Genomic DNA, 14,435 nt, shown 5'->3' on the forward strand with positions numbered 1-14,435 from the left:
GTACGCCCCCCCCCCCCCCAATTTCTTTCCTCCTTGATCTCCCTGGCCCCTTTCTTAGAACAATCTGTGATCCGGCTGCAAAGCTTTTCTCTACACTGAGGACTTATACAAAAGAGATGAAAGGATCACAGATTGTTCTAGGAAGAGGCCTGTGGGGCTGTCCCTTTAAGAAAGGGGCGGAGCCCTGAATAGCCCCACAGTAGCTACGGCCCAGGTGGTACTGATTTATACATCTCAATAATGGGCCTATAGTAGGCTGGGGGGGAAATGCTTGAAGAAGGTGGCCTGTACCTGTCCCATCATGGTCTCCTTATACTGTTTCTTCTGTGTTACTTTGATTGGAGGCAATTTTGTCACAGCTGACACCAAGAAATTCATTAAAATGTCCTCACAATTCGCCAGTTGGTCCACCATGTTCTTCAGGCTGGCAGGCAGGTAATGCGTGTACAGGTAGTGATAATATCTGGAAAAACGTCAACATAAAAAAATTAGTGAGGACGCTTAGACATCAGAGGCGGCACAGAAACCAGGAGAAATGAGATTTTGGCAGTCCTCCTGTCAAGCAGACACCCCATACTTGTCAGTTTCTAAAGTCATTACTGGCCAAAGGGCAAAAGGTTACCTAGTAGAGGCAAGAGAGTCCTGAGTCCCTAGACCAGGGGGCCATAACCTTGTTCAGCTTGCAAATACTTCTGGAATTGTGAAAGACTGTAGTGGGTAGCTTCACAAAACGGCTGCCCATGGAAGGTGAGACCAACTAAAAACTGCTGGGGGGGGGGATAGCAGAAAGTTGGGAAATTTCAAGCCAAGCGTTATCCTATAACAGAGAAAGCTATTTCTCTGTGGACCCAAAGGCAATGTCTCCTGGAGTTTTCTACTTCAACGAGGTGCAGGAAAGCCAGGATTGGGCCACTGTTTGGGGAAAGAAGCTCTTCACAGAAGAAGTCAGGGAGCACCATGGTGACGACAACCGCAACAGTGGGGACCACTGCGATAGACCACTTTTCACCCCAAAACCACCAGGCTTAATCACCTTGTTGCCGTTAGTACATCTCAGTCCATAAGGGGTTCCTCAAACCATCTGAAGTTGAAGAGCTCACATTCCTTTGGGATTCATGGAACAGCTGGTTGCAGGTTTTATGGGCCCTTGGACAAAGGTCCTCCATGACTCCCTTCCAGGGCTCTTTTTGTAGAAAAAGCCCAGCAGGAACTCATTAGCATAATAGGCCACACCCAACAGCAGGAGCCTATTAGCATATTGGGCCACCCCCCCGACAGCACAGCGCATTAGCACATTGCCCCACCCCACATGTGACAAGAAGTGTGTTTACCCAGCCACACCCAGCTTTTGCTTGTTATTCTGTTTACCTTGTTTGTTGTCAAAACCCAGGGCTTTTTTGTAGCAGGAACTCCTTTGCATGTTAGGCCACACACCCCTAATGTAGCCAATCCTAATGAGTTTCTGCTGTTGGGTGTGGCCTATTATGCTAATGAGTCCCTGCCGGGCGTGGCCAACTTGGAAGCCAGCCGGAACTCCGCTCCTGTGCGTTCCTGCCCAAAAATAGCCCTGCTCCCTTCTATTCCCAACTGAAACCACCTTCCCTACCCCACCACTTAGGGCTCCAGCCTTTCCAACCAGGGCTTCCCATACACATTGTGCCTATACTGTAGGGGGAGGCATATGTAACTTCTTGCACTCCCTTTAGCCCTATCGGTGCCCGCAAGTCTAAGAAGGCCACTTAAGAGGAATGCCTGCAGGGGGTGTTGTTGGAGGGCACGAATGGCTTTGGCTGAGGAACTGCTACTTGCTGACTCTAACTTAAGGAGATCTGAACATCTGCCTCTCCTGTGACTGAACGTTGGATCTGACAAAGAACTATTTTCTGCCCATAGGGGAGAGACCAAAGATTGTTGACAACTTATTTAAACATCAACATGAAGTTCCCCTTCAGTGTCTCTGCTCTTCTGTAATTGCCACACAAATAATTGCAAATGATCCTGAGGAACAGACAGGAGCACAGCTCCTGGGAAGAAGGGGGGGGGGGTCTGGGGCTGGTTAGGTGTCTTTGATGGTCAGCCAACCCAAATCTTGACTTGTTTTGGATGTGACCACAGTCTTCTGATGCCAAGGGTGCTCTCTAGCTTTTGAAGAATTTTGGGGGGGCCTTCTTTGAAGCTTTCCACTCCCCCCTTCAAGAGACAAGAGAACATTTAGATGGCTTTCAAAGTGCAACTGGCTTCAAAGAGACCCAACACACACAATAATGATTGCCAGATCTTGAAACTGTGAATTAAAAGTCATTATCCACTTAAACAGAAACTCAAAAACTAGACCGTCTCAAGTCTCCAACTGGTGTTTTAAAAAGTTTTTACAAAAATGTGCTAGGGGAGAAGAAAAGAGAGGTGGGCATATATTCCCATGGCCTTAAAGTAATCCATGGTTCCACCTAAAGACCCTTGTTTTAATGGCAGAGTACAGAAGGTCTCTGAGCATGTGAAGGGTACTTTTTCCTTCCCACCAATCACAGCAAGTTTTCATAGGCACCACTCTGAAGAACCCCTTTCAAGTGTATCCTGGGTTGTCACAGCATTCTTTAAGTATAACAGCCAGAAGATTATGTGGTATCTTAGATTTTCCTTCCCCTTCTTCAGTTTAAAGTGCCAATTCTGTTTAAAGTGCCAGTTCTTTCTATTTCCCTCCTACCAACTTTTGCCATTATGTTTTACCATTGCCAACCCAGGGATGCTCCTAACAATCACTTCAACAAACTTCATTAAATCTAGATTCTCCCAGTGAATTTAGGAGCACATCGGAGATCTGTTTTAAGACTCTCCCTTTGCTGAGTCTATACAGCTGGTTTTAAATACAAGCGACGCTCCCAACTTCTTACTTGTGGTAAATAGCAGCTCCGGTTAATACCATGGAATAGTCATTAGTCCACTTAGATGTGTAGCCCCACCGCTCCTTGGTGTTGTCCCAAAAATGGCTGCGGGCAGGATAGCCCACAATCCTCTCCGGAAAGCTCTGCCAAACCGTAAAGGCAAAATCCACCTGCAGGCAAGAAAACCAAACCTCCATAACGTGGCAAGCGGTAATCAAACAGTCTCAAAAAAAAATGTCAGCAAAACAAAATATTACCTTTCCACTAATTCATAATTTGCAATCTTGGAACTGTTGCAAAACATTAATTCTCTGTATTCATCAGTAAATTAAACTGACTGCTTGACATTTTGCCCTGTAATTATGCACATTTTAATGTTTCCCTTTTAACGGGAGTCTCGAGCTCCAGAGAATCACATTAACATTTCGTAGGCTTGACTTTTCGCACAGCAAAAGTTTACAACTAGTGGGGAAATGACTGCGCACGTGTGTGGTGGCAAGTGTTTTGCGTCTGTGTGGGAATTAATCAAAAAAGTTGCCGCTTCAGTCCTGTGGGGGGAAAGTGCCATTGTTTTAATTAAGCAGGGAGAATAAAGACGCCTCTGAGAACTCCCCTCTGTCCAGACTCCACTTGCAATCAATGAGATCATTAGAGAGAGGGCGAGAAGTCCTCCAATTGTGTCTAGCTCCTACTGCGCTTGAAGAGTTCCTCTTCCCTCCAGCTTCTGACTGCCATGGATGACGCCACGGAGAGAGGGCAGAATAGCAATCCGGAACCTTCCTCCGTGCCTGGATCTGGCTCAAACAGAAATCGTCTCCCCCCACGGAACATTTAATCAAACATCATCTTTATTAATTTTTAATTCCCGCCAGCTGTGTGGGGAGCGAATTTTAGTTCAAAAGTGAGAGAATATATAAATAATAACCAAAACATACACACCAAAGGCATGTTCTGAGAAACACAGTCCTGTTGCTGAAAATGGCAGTCCCAAGGAGAACTCTTGTCTCCCCCACCCCCGGTGATGTGTCGTGTAACTTTGATCACACTTTGCATCATCGCATTGTTCGTTCTCTCGCACCTGCCGGCCTGTGATGCAGAATGAGGTCACGGAGACACAAAATAGTGCCAAGGCTGCCCTGTGATTTGTATAATGTGATGTTGCTCCGCACTGAGATATGCTGGAATATTTAGTACAGTGCTTCCCCACCTGTGGGTTGGGACCCTGAAAATGGGCTGCAGGCTGGCTCTCCCTAATGGCCATCTCTGTCCTGTCCATTGCTCTCTTGTGTATTTTGGAAATCAACATCTGATCCTGGAAACAGTATCTTCTGTACATTAGTTGGCATTCCCCCCCCCCCTTTCATGGCATATAAATCCTAGAATCCTAGAATCACAGAGTTGGAAGGGGCCATACAGGCCATCTAGTCCAACCCCCTGCTCAGTGCAGGATCAGCCTAGAGCATCCCTGACAAGGGTTCGTCCAGCCGCTGCATGAAGACGGCCAGGGAGGGGGAGCTCACCATCTCCCTAGGCAGCTGATCCCACTGTTGCACAACTCTGACTGTAAAAAAGTTTTTCCTAAGATCCAGCTGGTACCTTCCTGCCATTAATTTAAACCCATTCTTGCGAGTCCTCTCCTCTGCCGCCAACAGGAACAGCTCCCTGCCCTTCTCTATGTGACAGCCCTTCAAATACTTAAAGAGAGCCATCCTGTCCCCCCTCAACCTCCTCTTTGCAAGACTGGACATTCCCAAGTCCCCCAGCCTTAGGCTTTGTTCTCCAGCCAGTCAAGTAAAACATGTCTGAGGGTTACTAGAGTAAGCTTCTTAGAATCTTATGGGGATTAGAATGAGTAATGGAGAAGAAGAGGATGGTTAAAGGCTGGAATGTAGCCTCCATATGCAAAGACCGTGTACCTGGGAATGCCAGTTGCTTTGGGTTCATAGTGGGGGCAGCTACACCCTTAGTGCGATGTCTGTTGGTCAGCCACTATAGATAATGGAATGCTGAACTAGATGGGTGACGAGGTTATCGTGCCAAATCATTGGGCCAGCCCTGGATGGGTCACCATAACAAATACATTTGGACTTGTGGGTCACCATACTGAAAAGGTTGGGATCCATTGATCTAGAAGGATAAGAGCTAGAGCTAATGGGAATGCAATAAAATTGATCTTAATACCTGGAGCAATAAATATAAATAGGATGTCGAGAGAAGAATAAATCTGCTCCATCAAGGGCTGATTCCTTTCCTTGAAGAAAATCCTGGTCGCTGTGTGTTTGTGCATATTGATTCATTTAATTACTGGCAACTGCAAATTTCCCAAATTACTGCATCATAGGGCTGAAATTAACAATCCAACTAAGTAAAGTCTACCAAAAGGTAGGCCCATTTAAGACTGGGTTTCTATGTTTCAAGAAGACAAAAACTAATGACTGATGGGAAATTATACAACTTTCAGATTGACTATGAAGAAGCTGGAATTTCTATTCCTTGGCTCCACAGTTAACCAAAAGGGGGACTGCAACCAAGAAATCAGAACAAGATTGAGACTGAGAAGGAAAGCCATGAAGGAGCTAGAAAAGATCCTTAAGTGTAAGGATTTGTCCCTAGTGACCAAGGTCAAGATAATTCACACCACAGAATTCCCCATAACTATGCAGGGTTGTGGAAGCTGGACAATGAAGAAAGCTGACAGGATGAAAGTTGATTCCTTTGAAATGAGATGTTGGAGGAGAATTTTATGGACACCATGGACTGTGAAAAGGTCAAACAAGTGAGTTCTAGATCAAATCAAGCCTGAACTCTTCTTGGAAGCTCAATGACCAGACTGAGGCTACTGTACTTTGGTCACGTGATGAGAAGACAAGAGTTACTGGAAAAGCTAATAATGCTAGGAAAAGTTGGAGGCAGCAGGAAAAGAGGAAGACCCAACAGGAGATGGATTGACTCAACCGAGGAAGCCACCGTCCTCAGTTTGCAAGACCTGAGCAAGGCTGTTAAGGATAGGATGTTTTGGAGGTCATTAATTCATCGGGTTGCCATAAGTTGGAAGCAACTTGATGGCACTTACCACGCACACATACGAGATGTTCATAAATTATGTGGAACTCCAGGCAAGCAATGTGGTGGACAAGTTTGCAGATGGTACCAGATAATTCAGGATGATGACAACCCAGGCTTGGACGGTCTGGTCCCCTCGATCCATGCCACTGTCACCTTGAGGCTGGACTACTGTAATGCACTCTTCATGGATTTGCTCTTGAAGTAAGCTTGGAAACTCAAGTTGGTTTAGAAAATTGCAGCCTCTTACACCCACTCTGCAGTCACTCCACACGTTCCTGATCAGTTAGCAAGTTCCAATTCGAGGTACTGGTTATCACCTACACAATTTGGACCCACGTATTTGCAGTCAGTCAATCCTAAAAGAAATCAACCCTGACTGTTCCCTGGAAGGCCAGATAATGAAGCTGAAGCTCAAATACCTTGCCCACCAAATGAGAAGGGAGCACTCACTGGAGAAGACCCTGATGCTGGGAAAGACTGAAGGTCAAAGAAGACGGGGATGGCAAAGGATGAGATGGTTAGGCAGTGTCATAGATGCAACGAACAGGAAGTTGAGCAAACTTCAGAGGACGGCGGAAGACAGGAGGGCCTGGCGTGATCTGGTCCATGGGGTCACGAAGAGTCGGACTCGACTGTGCGACTGAACAACAACAAATTTGCAGGACCACCTGCTAGATTCCGTCAGGACAGTCTGGTGCAGCTGAGCCTTCTAAAAGTGCCGCCCTGCAAACATGTATAAACCACTGCGGACCATACCCAGGGTCTCTCCGTTGTGGTCCCCACCTTGTGGAATGGCTTGCCTGAAGGCTCCCATGCGAAACAGAATTGTCCAGGAGTGCATTCTTATAAGGGAAACAGGGCTGCAGAATAAAGGAATGCTTCAGGAAGATGCTCCTTTATAAAAGACCAGAGCCTATCCCACTGTTTATTGAACGTATTATCTTGCTCTTACTGCACTGTCTGCTGTAGTTTCATTTTGTCATCTCTTATAATTTTTTTGTTGTGGCATTGTTTTCTATTTTGTAATTCCAGTCCTACTGCATTGTTTATTGCCTGACGCGGTCTGAGTACAAAGTAAGTACAATAAACAAGGCTGATGGTTAAAAGTTCCAGGAGGATCTCTCTAAACTGGGTGAGTAGGCAACAGCATGGCAAATGAAGTCCAATGTTGGTGATGCACACTAGAACACCCCCCACCCCGATCCCAGCTTTAGGGATATGCTGATGAGGTCTGACTAGCTGAGACTGAGACCGAAAGAGATCTTGGGGTTGTAGTGGATTACTCAGTGAAACTGTCGACTCAGTGTGCGGCAGTGGTGAATGGGGAGCGGTGGCACAGAGGATTTATCCTCTGGTTAGTAACACCTGAGCTGAACAGTACGGCTGTCAGTTCTAGCCCCGCGTTGGTGTGAGCTACCAGCCTTGTCCCTAGCTCGCCGTCCACCCAGCGGTTCGAAAGCTTCAGCGAGTAGATAAAATGGGTACCACTCCTTAGAGAGGGTGGGCACACCAAAGACCCCCCCAGTGGGGGAGGTGTTAGCCGACGACTGGAATGCTCAGCTCGCGAGATTGAAAGCCTAAGAAAAAATCTCTTCGACTCTGAGATGCCTGTAATGGGCCATTCCGGCCAGGTGGTGGCAGTGCGGCACTGCAAGACCTGGAGAAGCTGACGTCATCTAGCCGAGCCGAAGTGAATATGCTGACGGAATACGTCTGACCCTGCAGCTGAGCAAACCCTCGCCGACTGTGGATGTGTGTGTGATTTAAAAGATATATGTTGTCCTCCCTTACCCCCATAAATCATTGTTAGTCCCGCGTGAATGAGTAATTGTAAATCGCTCAGAGCCAGCAAGCTCTGCAGGATTGAGCGATAAATAAATAATAATAATAATAATGATGATGATGATGATGATGATGATAATGGCAAACTCCATGCTGGGGATTATTAGGAAAGGGACTGAAAATAAAATTGCCCCTATTGTAATGCCTTTGTACAGAGCTATGGTGTGACCTCATTTGGAATATTATGCATAGTTCTTATTGCTGTATTTCAAAAAGTATACGGTGGAGTTGGGAAAATGTACTGAACTGGGCAACCAAAACGATTAAGGGGTTGAAGCACCATTCCTATGAGGACAAGGTGCAAGAGTCTGGGACTTTTTGGTTTTAAAAAAAATGGGACTAAGAGGGGGGCACAATAGAAGTTTATAAAGTTACGTCTGGGGTAGAGAAAATGGAGAGAGCTGTTTCTCCCTCTTTCAAAATTACTAGAATTTGAAGGCAGCCAGTTAAACTGATGGGCAATAGGTTCCAGACAGAAAGAAAGAAATACTTCTTTACTCAATAAGTGATTAGGTGCCCTGAGCCCTGCCTGGCAGGGAAAGGAGCGGGATAAAAATCGAATAAAACAAACAAACAAATAAACAAACTGTGGAATTCAGTGCTAGAGGATGTAGTGATGCCCAGAAACACAGATGGCTTTAAAAGGGAGTTAGACAGATTCGAAGAGGAGAAGTCTATTACTAATTATGGTGACTCAAGGATACCTGCATACCCAGAGGCAGTAACTCTGTGAATGCCAGTGCCGGAGGCAACATCAGGGAAAGGCCTTGGGTGGAGTGGAATTGGTACTGCAAGGCAGGTCAAGGGCTCGAGGGTGTTCATGGACCTTTGCTGTTTGAAAAGCAGGCTGATGTAGCGGCTAAAAGTGCCTTCTCTCAGCTGCACTTGGTTCACCAACTCTCTCCTTTCTTAGACTCAGCCAATCTGGCCGTGCCAATCCATATATCCTCACAACTGGATTACTGCAATGCGCTATACTCTGGGCTGCCCTTGAAGACAACTCAGAAACCTCAGCTGGTTCAGAATGGAGCTGCCTAGTTATCGTCAGGGGCTAGCCAACAGAAACACATCAGCTACATCGGCTGACAGCCTATTTCCAGTTTCAAGAACTTTAAAGCCCTTCAGGGCTGAGGACCCACCTATCTATTAGGCCATCTGTTCCCATATGACTGCGTGCCCCAGCTGCAATCTTCAGGCTGCTAGCCGTCCCCTGCTTAGGATGGCCAGCCCACCACTGGCCACAGCTTGTGCTTTTTCCATCAAAGCTATTGGCCTATAGACTGGGCTCCCTTGTGAGATATGTGTGTGGTTTTTTGGGGGGTGTGTGTGTGTGCCAACTCTAGTAGTATTTAGGAAATTCTACAAGGCTCCAGGGCTTCCAATCATGTGTAGATTGCAAGCATTTGAGAGTGGCATTTGGGGAGTTATTGTATACTAGCAGTAAAGCCCGTTGTGAAAGCAATACAACGAGATCTAGAAAGAGGCTCTGGGGGAGTGCTCTGGCTTTGGGCAAACAGTGTCAATTTGCTGTGGTGACCTCAGCAGGGTATAATGACAGAGTCCACTGTTTTCTCCAGAGGAACTGATCTCTGCTACCTGAAGAGCAGTTGTAATTGTGAGTAATCTGTAGCCCTCACCTGGAGATTGGCAGCAATTGTTACCCAGGACAAAATGGCTGGTTTGGAGGGTGGAGTCTATGGCATTCTACCTGTCTGAGGTCCCACCCCTCTGCAAACCCCACCCTCTCCAGGCTCCACCCCTCAAATCCCCAGGAATTTGTCAGCATGTAGTTGGCAACCCCATCTCCTTCCCAGCTAGCCACCAACCTACCATTATCTGCCCCTTTGACTTCAGCTGACTTCTGCCCTCCCTTCTGCAGAGCAGTTGTAATACTGAGTGCTCTCCAGCCCTCACCTGGAGATTGGCAACAATGGTTCCCTATGTGGGACTGACTGGTTTGGAGGGTGGAGTCTATGGCAGTGTACCTGTCTGAGGTCCCACCCCTCCTCAAACCTCACCCTCTTCAGGCTCCATCCCTCAAATCTCCAGGAATTTCCCATCTGGAGTTGGCAACCCTATCAGGATTGGCCCCAATGTGTTTTCTCCCAAAGGCCAAAGTAGGTGACAGGACCAAGCTTAGTTGCCTACCAACAGGCACTGAGGGGAATGTAGGGTTGCCAGCTCTAAGGAGGGGAGGTGGTGGGCTTCTTTGGAGGTTTTCAGACAGAGGCTAGATGGCCATCTGACAGCAATACTGATTCGATGAGCATAGGCAGATCAAAAGAAGGGAGGGCAAGAAGGGTTGCATCAGTGAGTCGTTCTTGTGGCCCTTTCTTACATGCCCAGGGAAATGCTGATCGCCACACTGGAGCCAGGAAGCAACTGTTCTCCAAACCAGTTTGGCCAGGGATCCTGGAGGGTCCCCCCCTTCTGGTCACTGGGGGTGTGGGGGGGAGGTATTTGTGAATTTCCTGCATTGTGCATGGGGTTGGACTAGATGACCCTTCCAACTCTATGATTCTCTGTGATTTTAAATATGAGTTTGTCAGCCACTTTGAGCCATGGGAAAAGATAGGACAGTGGTGGCGAACCTATGGCACGGGTGCCAGAGGTGGCACTCAGAGCCCTCTCTGTGGGCACACGTGCCACTGCCCCAGCCAGGCCCAGACCATCATTAAAGTGTCGAATCCTCTGCCAAATAATTTTAAGTAAATGAAAGCATTTGGGATTGCTTTCCTCACTTTGTTTGGATCATCTTAAGTTAATGTAGGGGTTGTTTTTTCTAAAGTAAAACCTCAGTATTCAGGTTAAATTGCCGTGTTGGCACTTTGCGATAAATAAGTGGGTTTTGGGTCGCAGTTTGGGCACTCGGTCTCTAAAAGGTTCGCCATCACTGAGGCAGGATGTGTCTTAATAACATCAGTCAACCTCTGCTCAGCTATGAAGCTCTCTTGGGGCCAACCAGATGTGAAATTGGGAATTCTCCAGGGTCTTAAGGAAGCCTTCAATAGTTTAGTTGGATATGCGAAGGACTGAACCTGGGACCTTCTGGGTGTCAAGAAGGTCCTCTTCCCACTCACCCGGGGCTCCACCCAGTTATGGAAAGGGGATTCCACCACCCTCCTTCCTTTTCTCACTTTCCCGAAGCCCTGCCTGGACCAGCCTTCCTCCCCCGCCGGACTATCCATGCTACTTTTATCACCTTTGCTCCACCTAGTTTGACTGTGAATCTTCCAGGCAGGACTGGCATCACTTCTTTTACTCTGCACCATCACCCCCAGGATACTGTTGATGCCAAACGAACATTAAAGATTAGCAGCAGATAATATATTATGTGCAAGTCTCATAGCTTTCTTTTAATAACTCTGCTGTAAAGCCGACGGTGAGCGGCAGGACGGATTATCGGACCTGCGCAAGAGGGGGGGGGGAAGGGGAGGGGGAGCCAGCCGCCGAACGAGCTCTTCCGCTCTCGTCTTCCTTTTTTTATCCCCACCTTCAACCCACGCAGGTTTCTAATTATGACCCACATGCGTGTTCCTCCCAGCATGCAACATGGCATTTTGGCCTCTTACCTGGAGGAATAAAAAAGGGCTTAATACTTAATTTCATTATGAATGAAAAGGGCACAACCTTCATTAATGGCAAGAGATGAAAGAACAGAAGAAACCCTTCGGGGGATTTTTCAGGTTTTATCATTCCAAATTTGAAAGTAGGAAATATTCAGGGAAACATTATCTCATGTTTAAATCGGGCCAACCTTGGGCCACATCCCCTTGCTTTCAATCGATGCCGTTTAAGAACCTTTAAAAGGCATCACACCTCCTCACCAGCAGTTCTGGGTTCGAGTCTCTGTCCACCTTGGTGGACAGCTAGCTGGCCATGGCTCTATTCATTTATTTGCTTATTTACTTACTTAATTTCTATCCTGCCTTTATCCCTAATGGGCACCTGAAGTGGCTTACATTGCTCTTCTCGCCTCCACTGTATCCCCACAACAGCACTGTGAGGTAGCTTAGGCTGAGAGAGAGTGACTGGCCCGAGGTCACCCAGCGAGCGTCCACGACAGAGCAGGGATTGGAACTCAGGTCTCCCAGATCCTAATCTGACACTCAAACCATTACATCACATCTGGAAAGAGGATGACAAGGACGGGAAGCCACAGACAGCCTTGTACAAGAGCAAGACTTGGCAGCGGGTACAAATTCAACAGCTTAGCTTTCAGCTTATTAACAAACCCTGCTCAAGTTTCTAGACCTCAATGTTGTAGGGACAAGCATGAAAGAATTTGGCAATTTCCGATAAAAACTGCAGAGGCCAGGGCATCGTACCTGAACAGAAATTCCAGCGATCAGTGGCTAGGGAATTCAGTGCTCTGCATAGTCTTTTCCTTGTCTAACTACATAACTGTATGTATGTGTGCTAACACGCTTAACTTGCATGCATCAGTAGCAGTATCCTGCTGTACTGAAACCCACAAGTCAGGGCTATACGATGCCACAACCCTCATTTCCTTCAAAGACCTCCTCAAACACCTAACTTTTAAATAAAGCTTTTGAAGATGATTCAGTCACTCTCTATTACATTTTTTACTCCACCCTTCCTTCCAAGGAGCTCAGGGCGATTTCTGAACCCATGAAGCTGCTTTATACTGAATCAGACCCTTGGTCCATCAAGGTCTGAACTGGCAGAGACTGATCAAGAGAGAGATCTTGGAGTTGTAGTAGATAACTCACTGAAAATGTTGAGACAGTGTGTGACTGCAATAAAGAAGGCCAATGCTATGCTGGGGATTATTAGGAAGGGTATTGAAAACAAATCAGCCAATATCATAATGCCCCTATATAAATCAATGGTGCGGCCTCATTTGGAATACTGTGTGCAGTTCTGGTCACCACACCTTAAAAAGGATATTATAGCTTTGGAAAAAGTGCAGAAAAGGGCAACTCGAATGATAAAAGGGTTGGAACACTTTCCCTATGAAGAAAGGTTAAAGCGCTTAGCGCTCTTTAGCTTGGAGAAACAACGACTGAGGGGTGACATGACTGAGGTTTATAAGATTATGCATGGGAAAGAGCAGGTAGAGAAAGAGGTACTTTTCTCCCTTTCTCACAATACAAGAACTCGTGGGCACTCCATGAAATTGCTGAGCGGTCGGGTTAGAACGGATAAAAGGAAGTACTTCTTCACCCAAAGAGTGATTAACATATGGAATTCACTGCCACAGGAAGTGGTGGCGGCTACAAGCATGGAGGGCTTCAAAAGGGAATTAGATAAGCATATGGAGCAGAGGTCCATCAGTGGCTATTAGCCACAAGGTATAGATAGGGGCTCTGGGGCAAGTGATGCTCTGTCTTCTTGGTGCTTGGGGGTGGTCAACAGTGGGAGGGCTTCTAATGTCCTGGCCCCACTGGTGGACCTCCTGATGGCACTGGTATTTCTGGCCACTGTGTGATACAGAGTGTTGGACTGGATGGGCCTTTGGCCTGATCCATCATTGGCGTCTCTTATGTTCTTATGGTCAGTATTGTCTGCTCAGACTGGCAGTGGCTCTCCAGGGTCTCAGGCAGAAGTCTTCCCCATCACCTGCTGGCAGATCCCTTAACTGGAGACACCGGGGATTGAGCCTGGGACCTTCCGCACGCCAAGCAGATGCTCTGTCATTGAGCCACAGCCCCTCCCCTCGTCATCCCTTCTCCCATTTTATTAACAGCCACCCTCTGAGAACAGGAGCGGCCCAAGGTCACCCAATATGCTTCATGAGCTTGCAGGGATTTGAAACTGAATCGCCCTGCTCTTAGTCCAGCACACTAATCACTATGCCCTACAGGCTCTCCAAAGGAATGAATGTGTTTTCTTCCTGTTTATCCTCATCTTTGCACCTCTTTGTCATCGGCCTTGTGTCAAATTCTAGACTGCAGGATGCTGGGGGCGGGGGAACCAGTTTTCTTCTGCTTCATAAAGCAGCGGACGTTAGGGATGCCAGGCAAGATCGTGAAAGTGCTGTTATCACGTCGGCGACGACACTCTGCTTTTTGGGCAGACTCTAGGGTTAAAATTGGTCTATGGTCAAGCTACAGAGTTTTGCCCACAAAGCAGAGCATTGCTACGTTGACATTGCTGTTCGAGGCGGGGATTCCCTGCTGGCCAGCTGTGGACAGAAGCCCTGAAAACTGGGGGGAATCCCTCACCTGGACCGGGGGTCTGGGAACCCTGACACATTAACTGTGCCACATAAATACACCCTGTGAGGTAGGTGGGGCAGAGAGAGCTCTGTTAGAAACTACTCACACCTCTGACAGAACTATGGCTTGCCCAAGGTCATCCAGCAGCTGCGAGTGGAGGAGTGGGGAATCAAACCTGGTTCTCCCAGATTAGAGTCCGCGCACTTAACCACTACAACAAACTGGCTGGCTGATTTCGCACTAGAGCTGCCTCGCTGTTGCGCCGTCCTTTGCCCCGGTTCTATTGGTCAATTTCACACCCGAACCCGCGCGGCTGATTTTGACCCGCGGCTTCGCCCGATTTTCCCCGCAGTTTCATGATCCTGTTTTTTGGGGATTAACGACCAATTGTGAAATTGACCAATAGAACCGGGGCGCAACAGCGAGGCGGCTCTAGTGCGAAATCAGCCACTCTCTTTAAGGC

At 47.3% G+C, this 14,435-nt stretch overlaps 1 protein-coding gene across 1 annotated transcript in view; it reads right to left on the reverse strand.

Annotated features, from left to right (window-relative positions):
- Positions 1-14,435, reverse strand: part of LOC107113379 (exostosin-1) — a gene marked incomplete at its 5' end in the record, with an annotated part of 62,107 nt that overhangs the window by 3,676 nt on the left and 43,996 nt on the right. The window contains 2 exons of the mRNA XM_015414703.1: positions 292-463; positions 2,892-3,052. Of these exons, the coding sequence (XP_015270189.1) occupies positions 292-463; positions 2,892-3,052 (333 nt within the window). The remainder of the gene's footprint in view (positions 1-291; positions 464-2,891; positions 3,053-14,435) is intronic.

The sequence above is a fragment of the Gekko japonicus genome, unplaced genomic scaffold (assembly GCF_001447785.1).
Source record: "Gekko japonicus isolate JY-2015 unplaced genomic scaffold, Gekko_japonicus_V1.1 scaffold1251, whole genome shotgun sequence".
Classification (NCBI taxonomy): Eukaryota; Metazoa; Chordata; class Lepidosauria; order Squamata; family Gekkonidae; genus Gekko; species Gekko japonicus.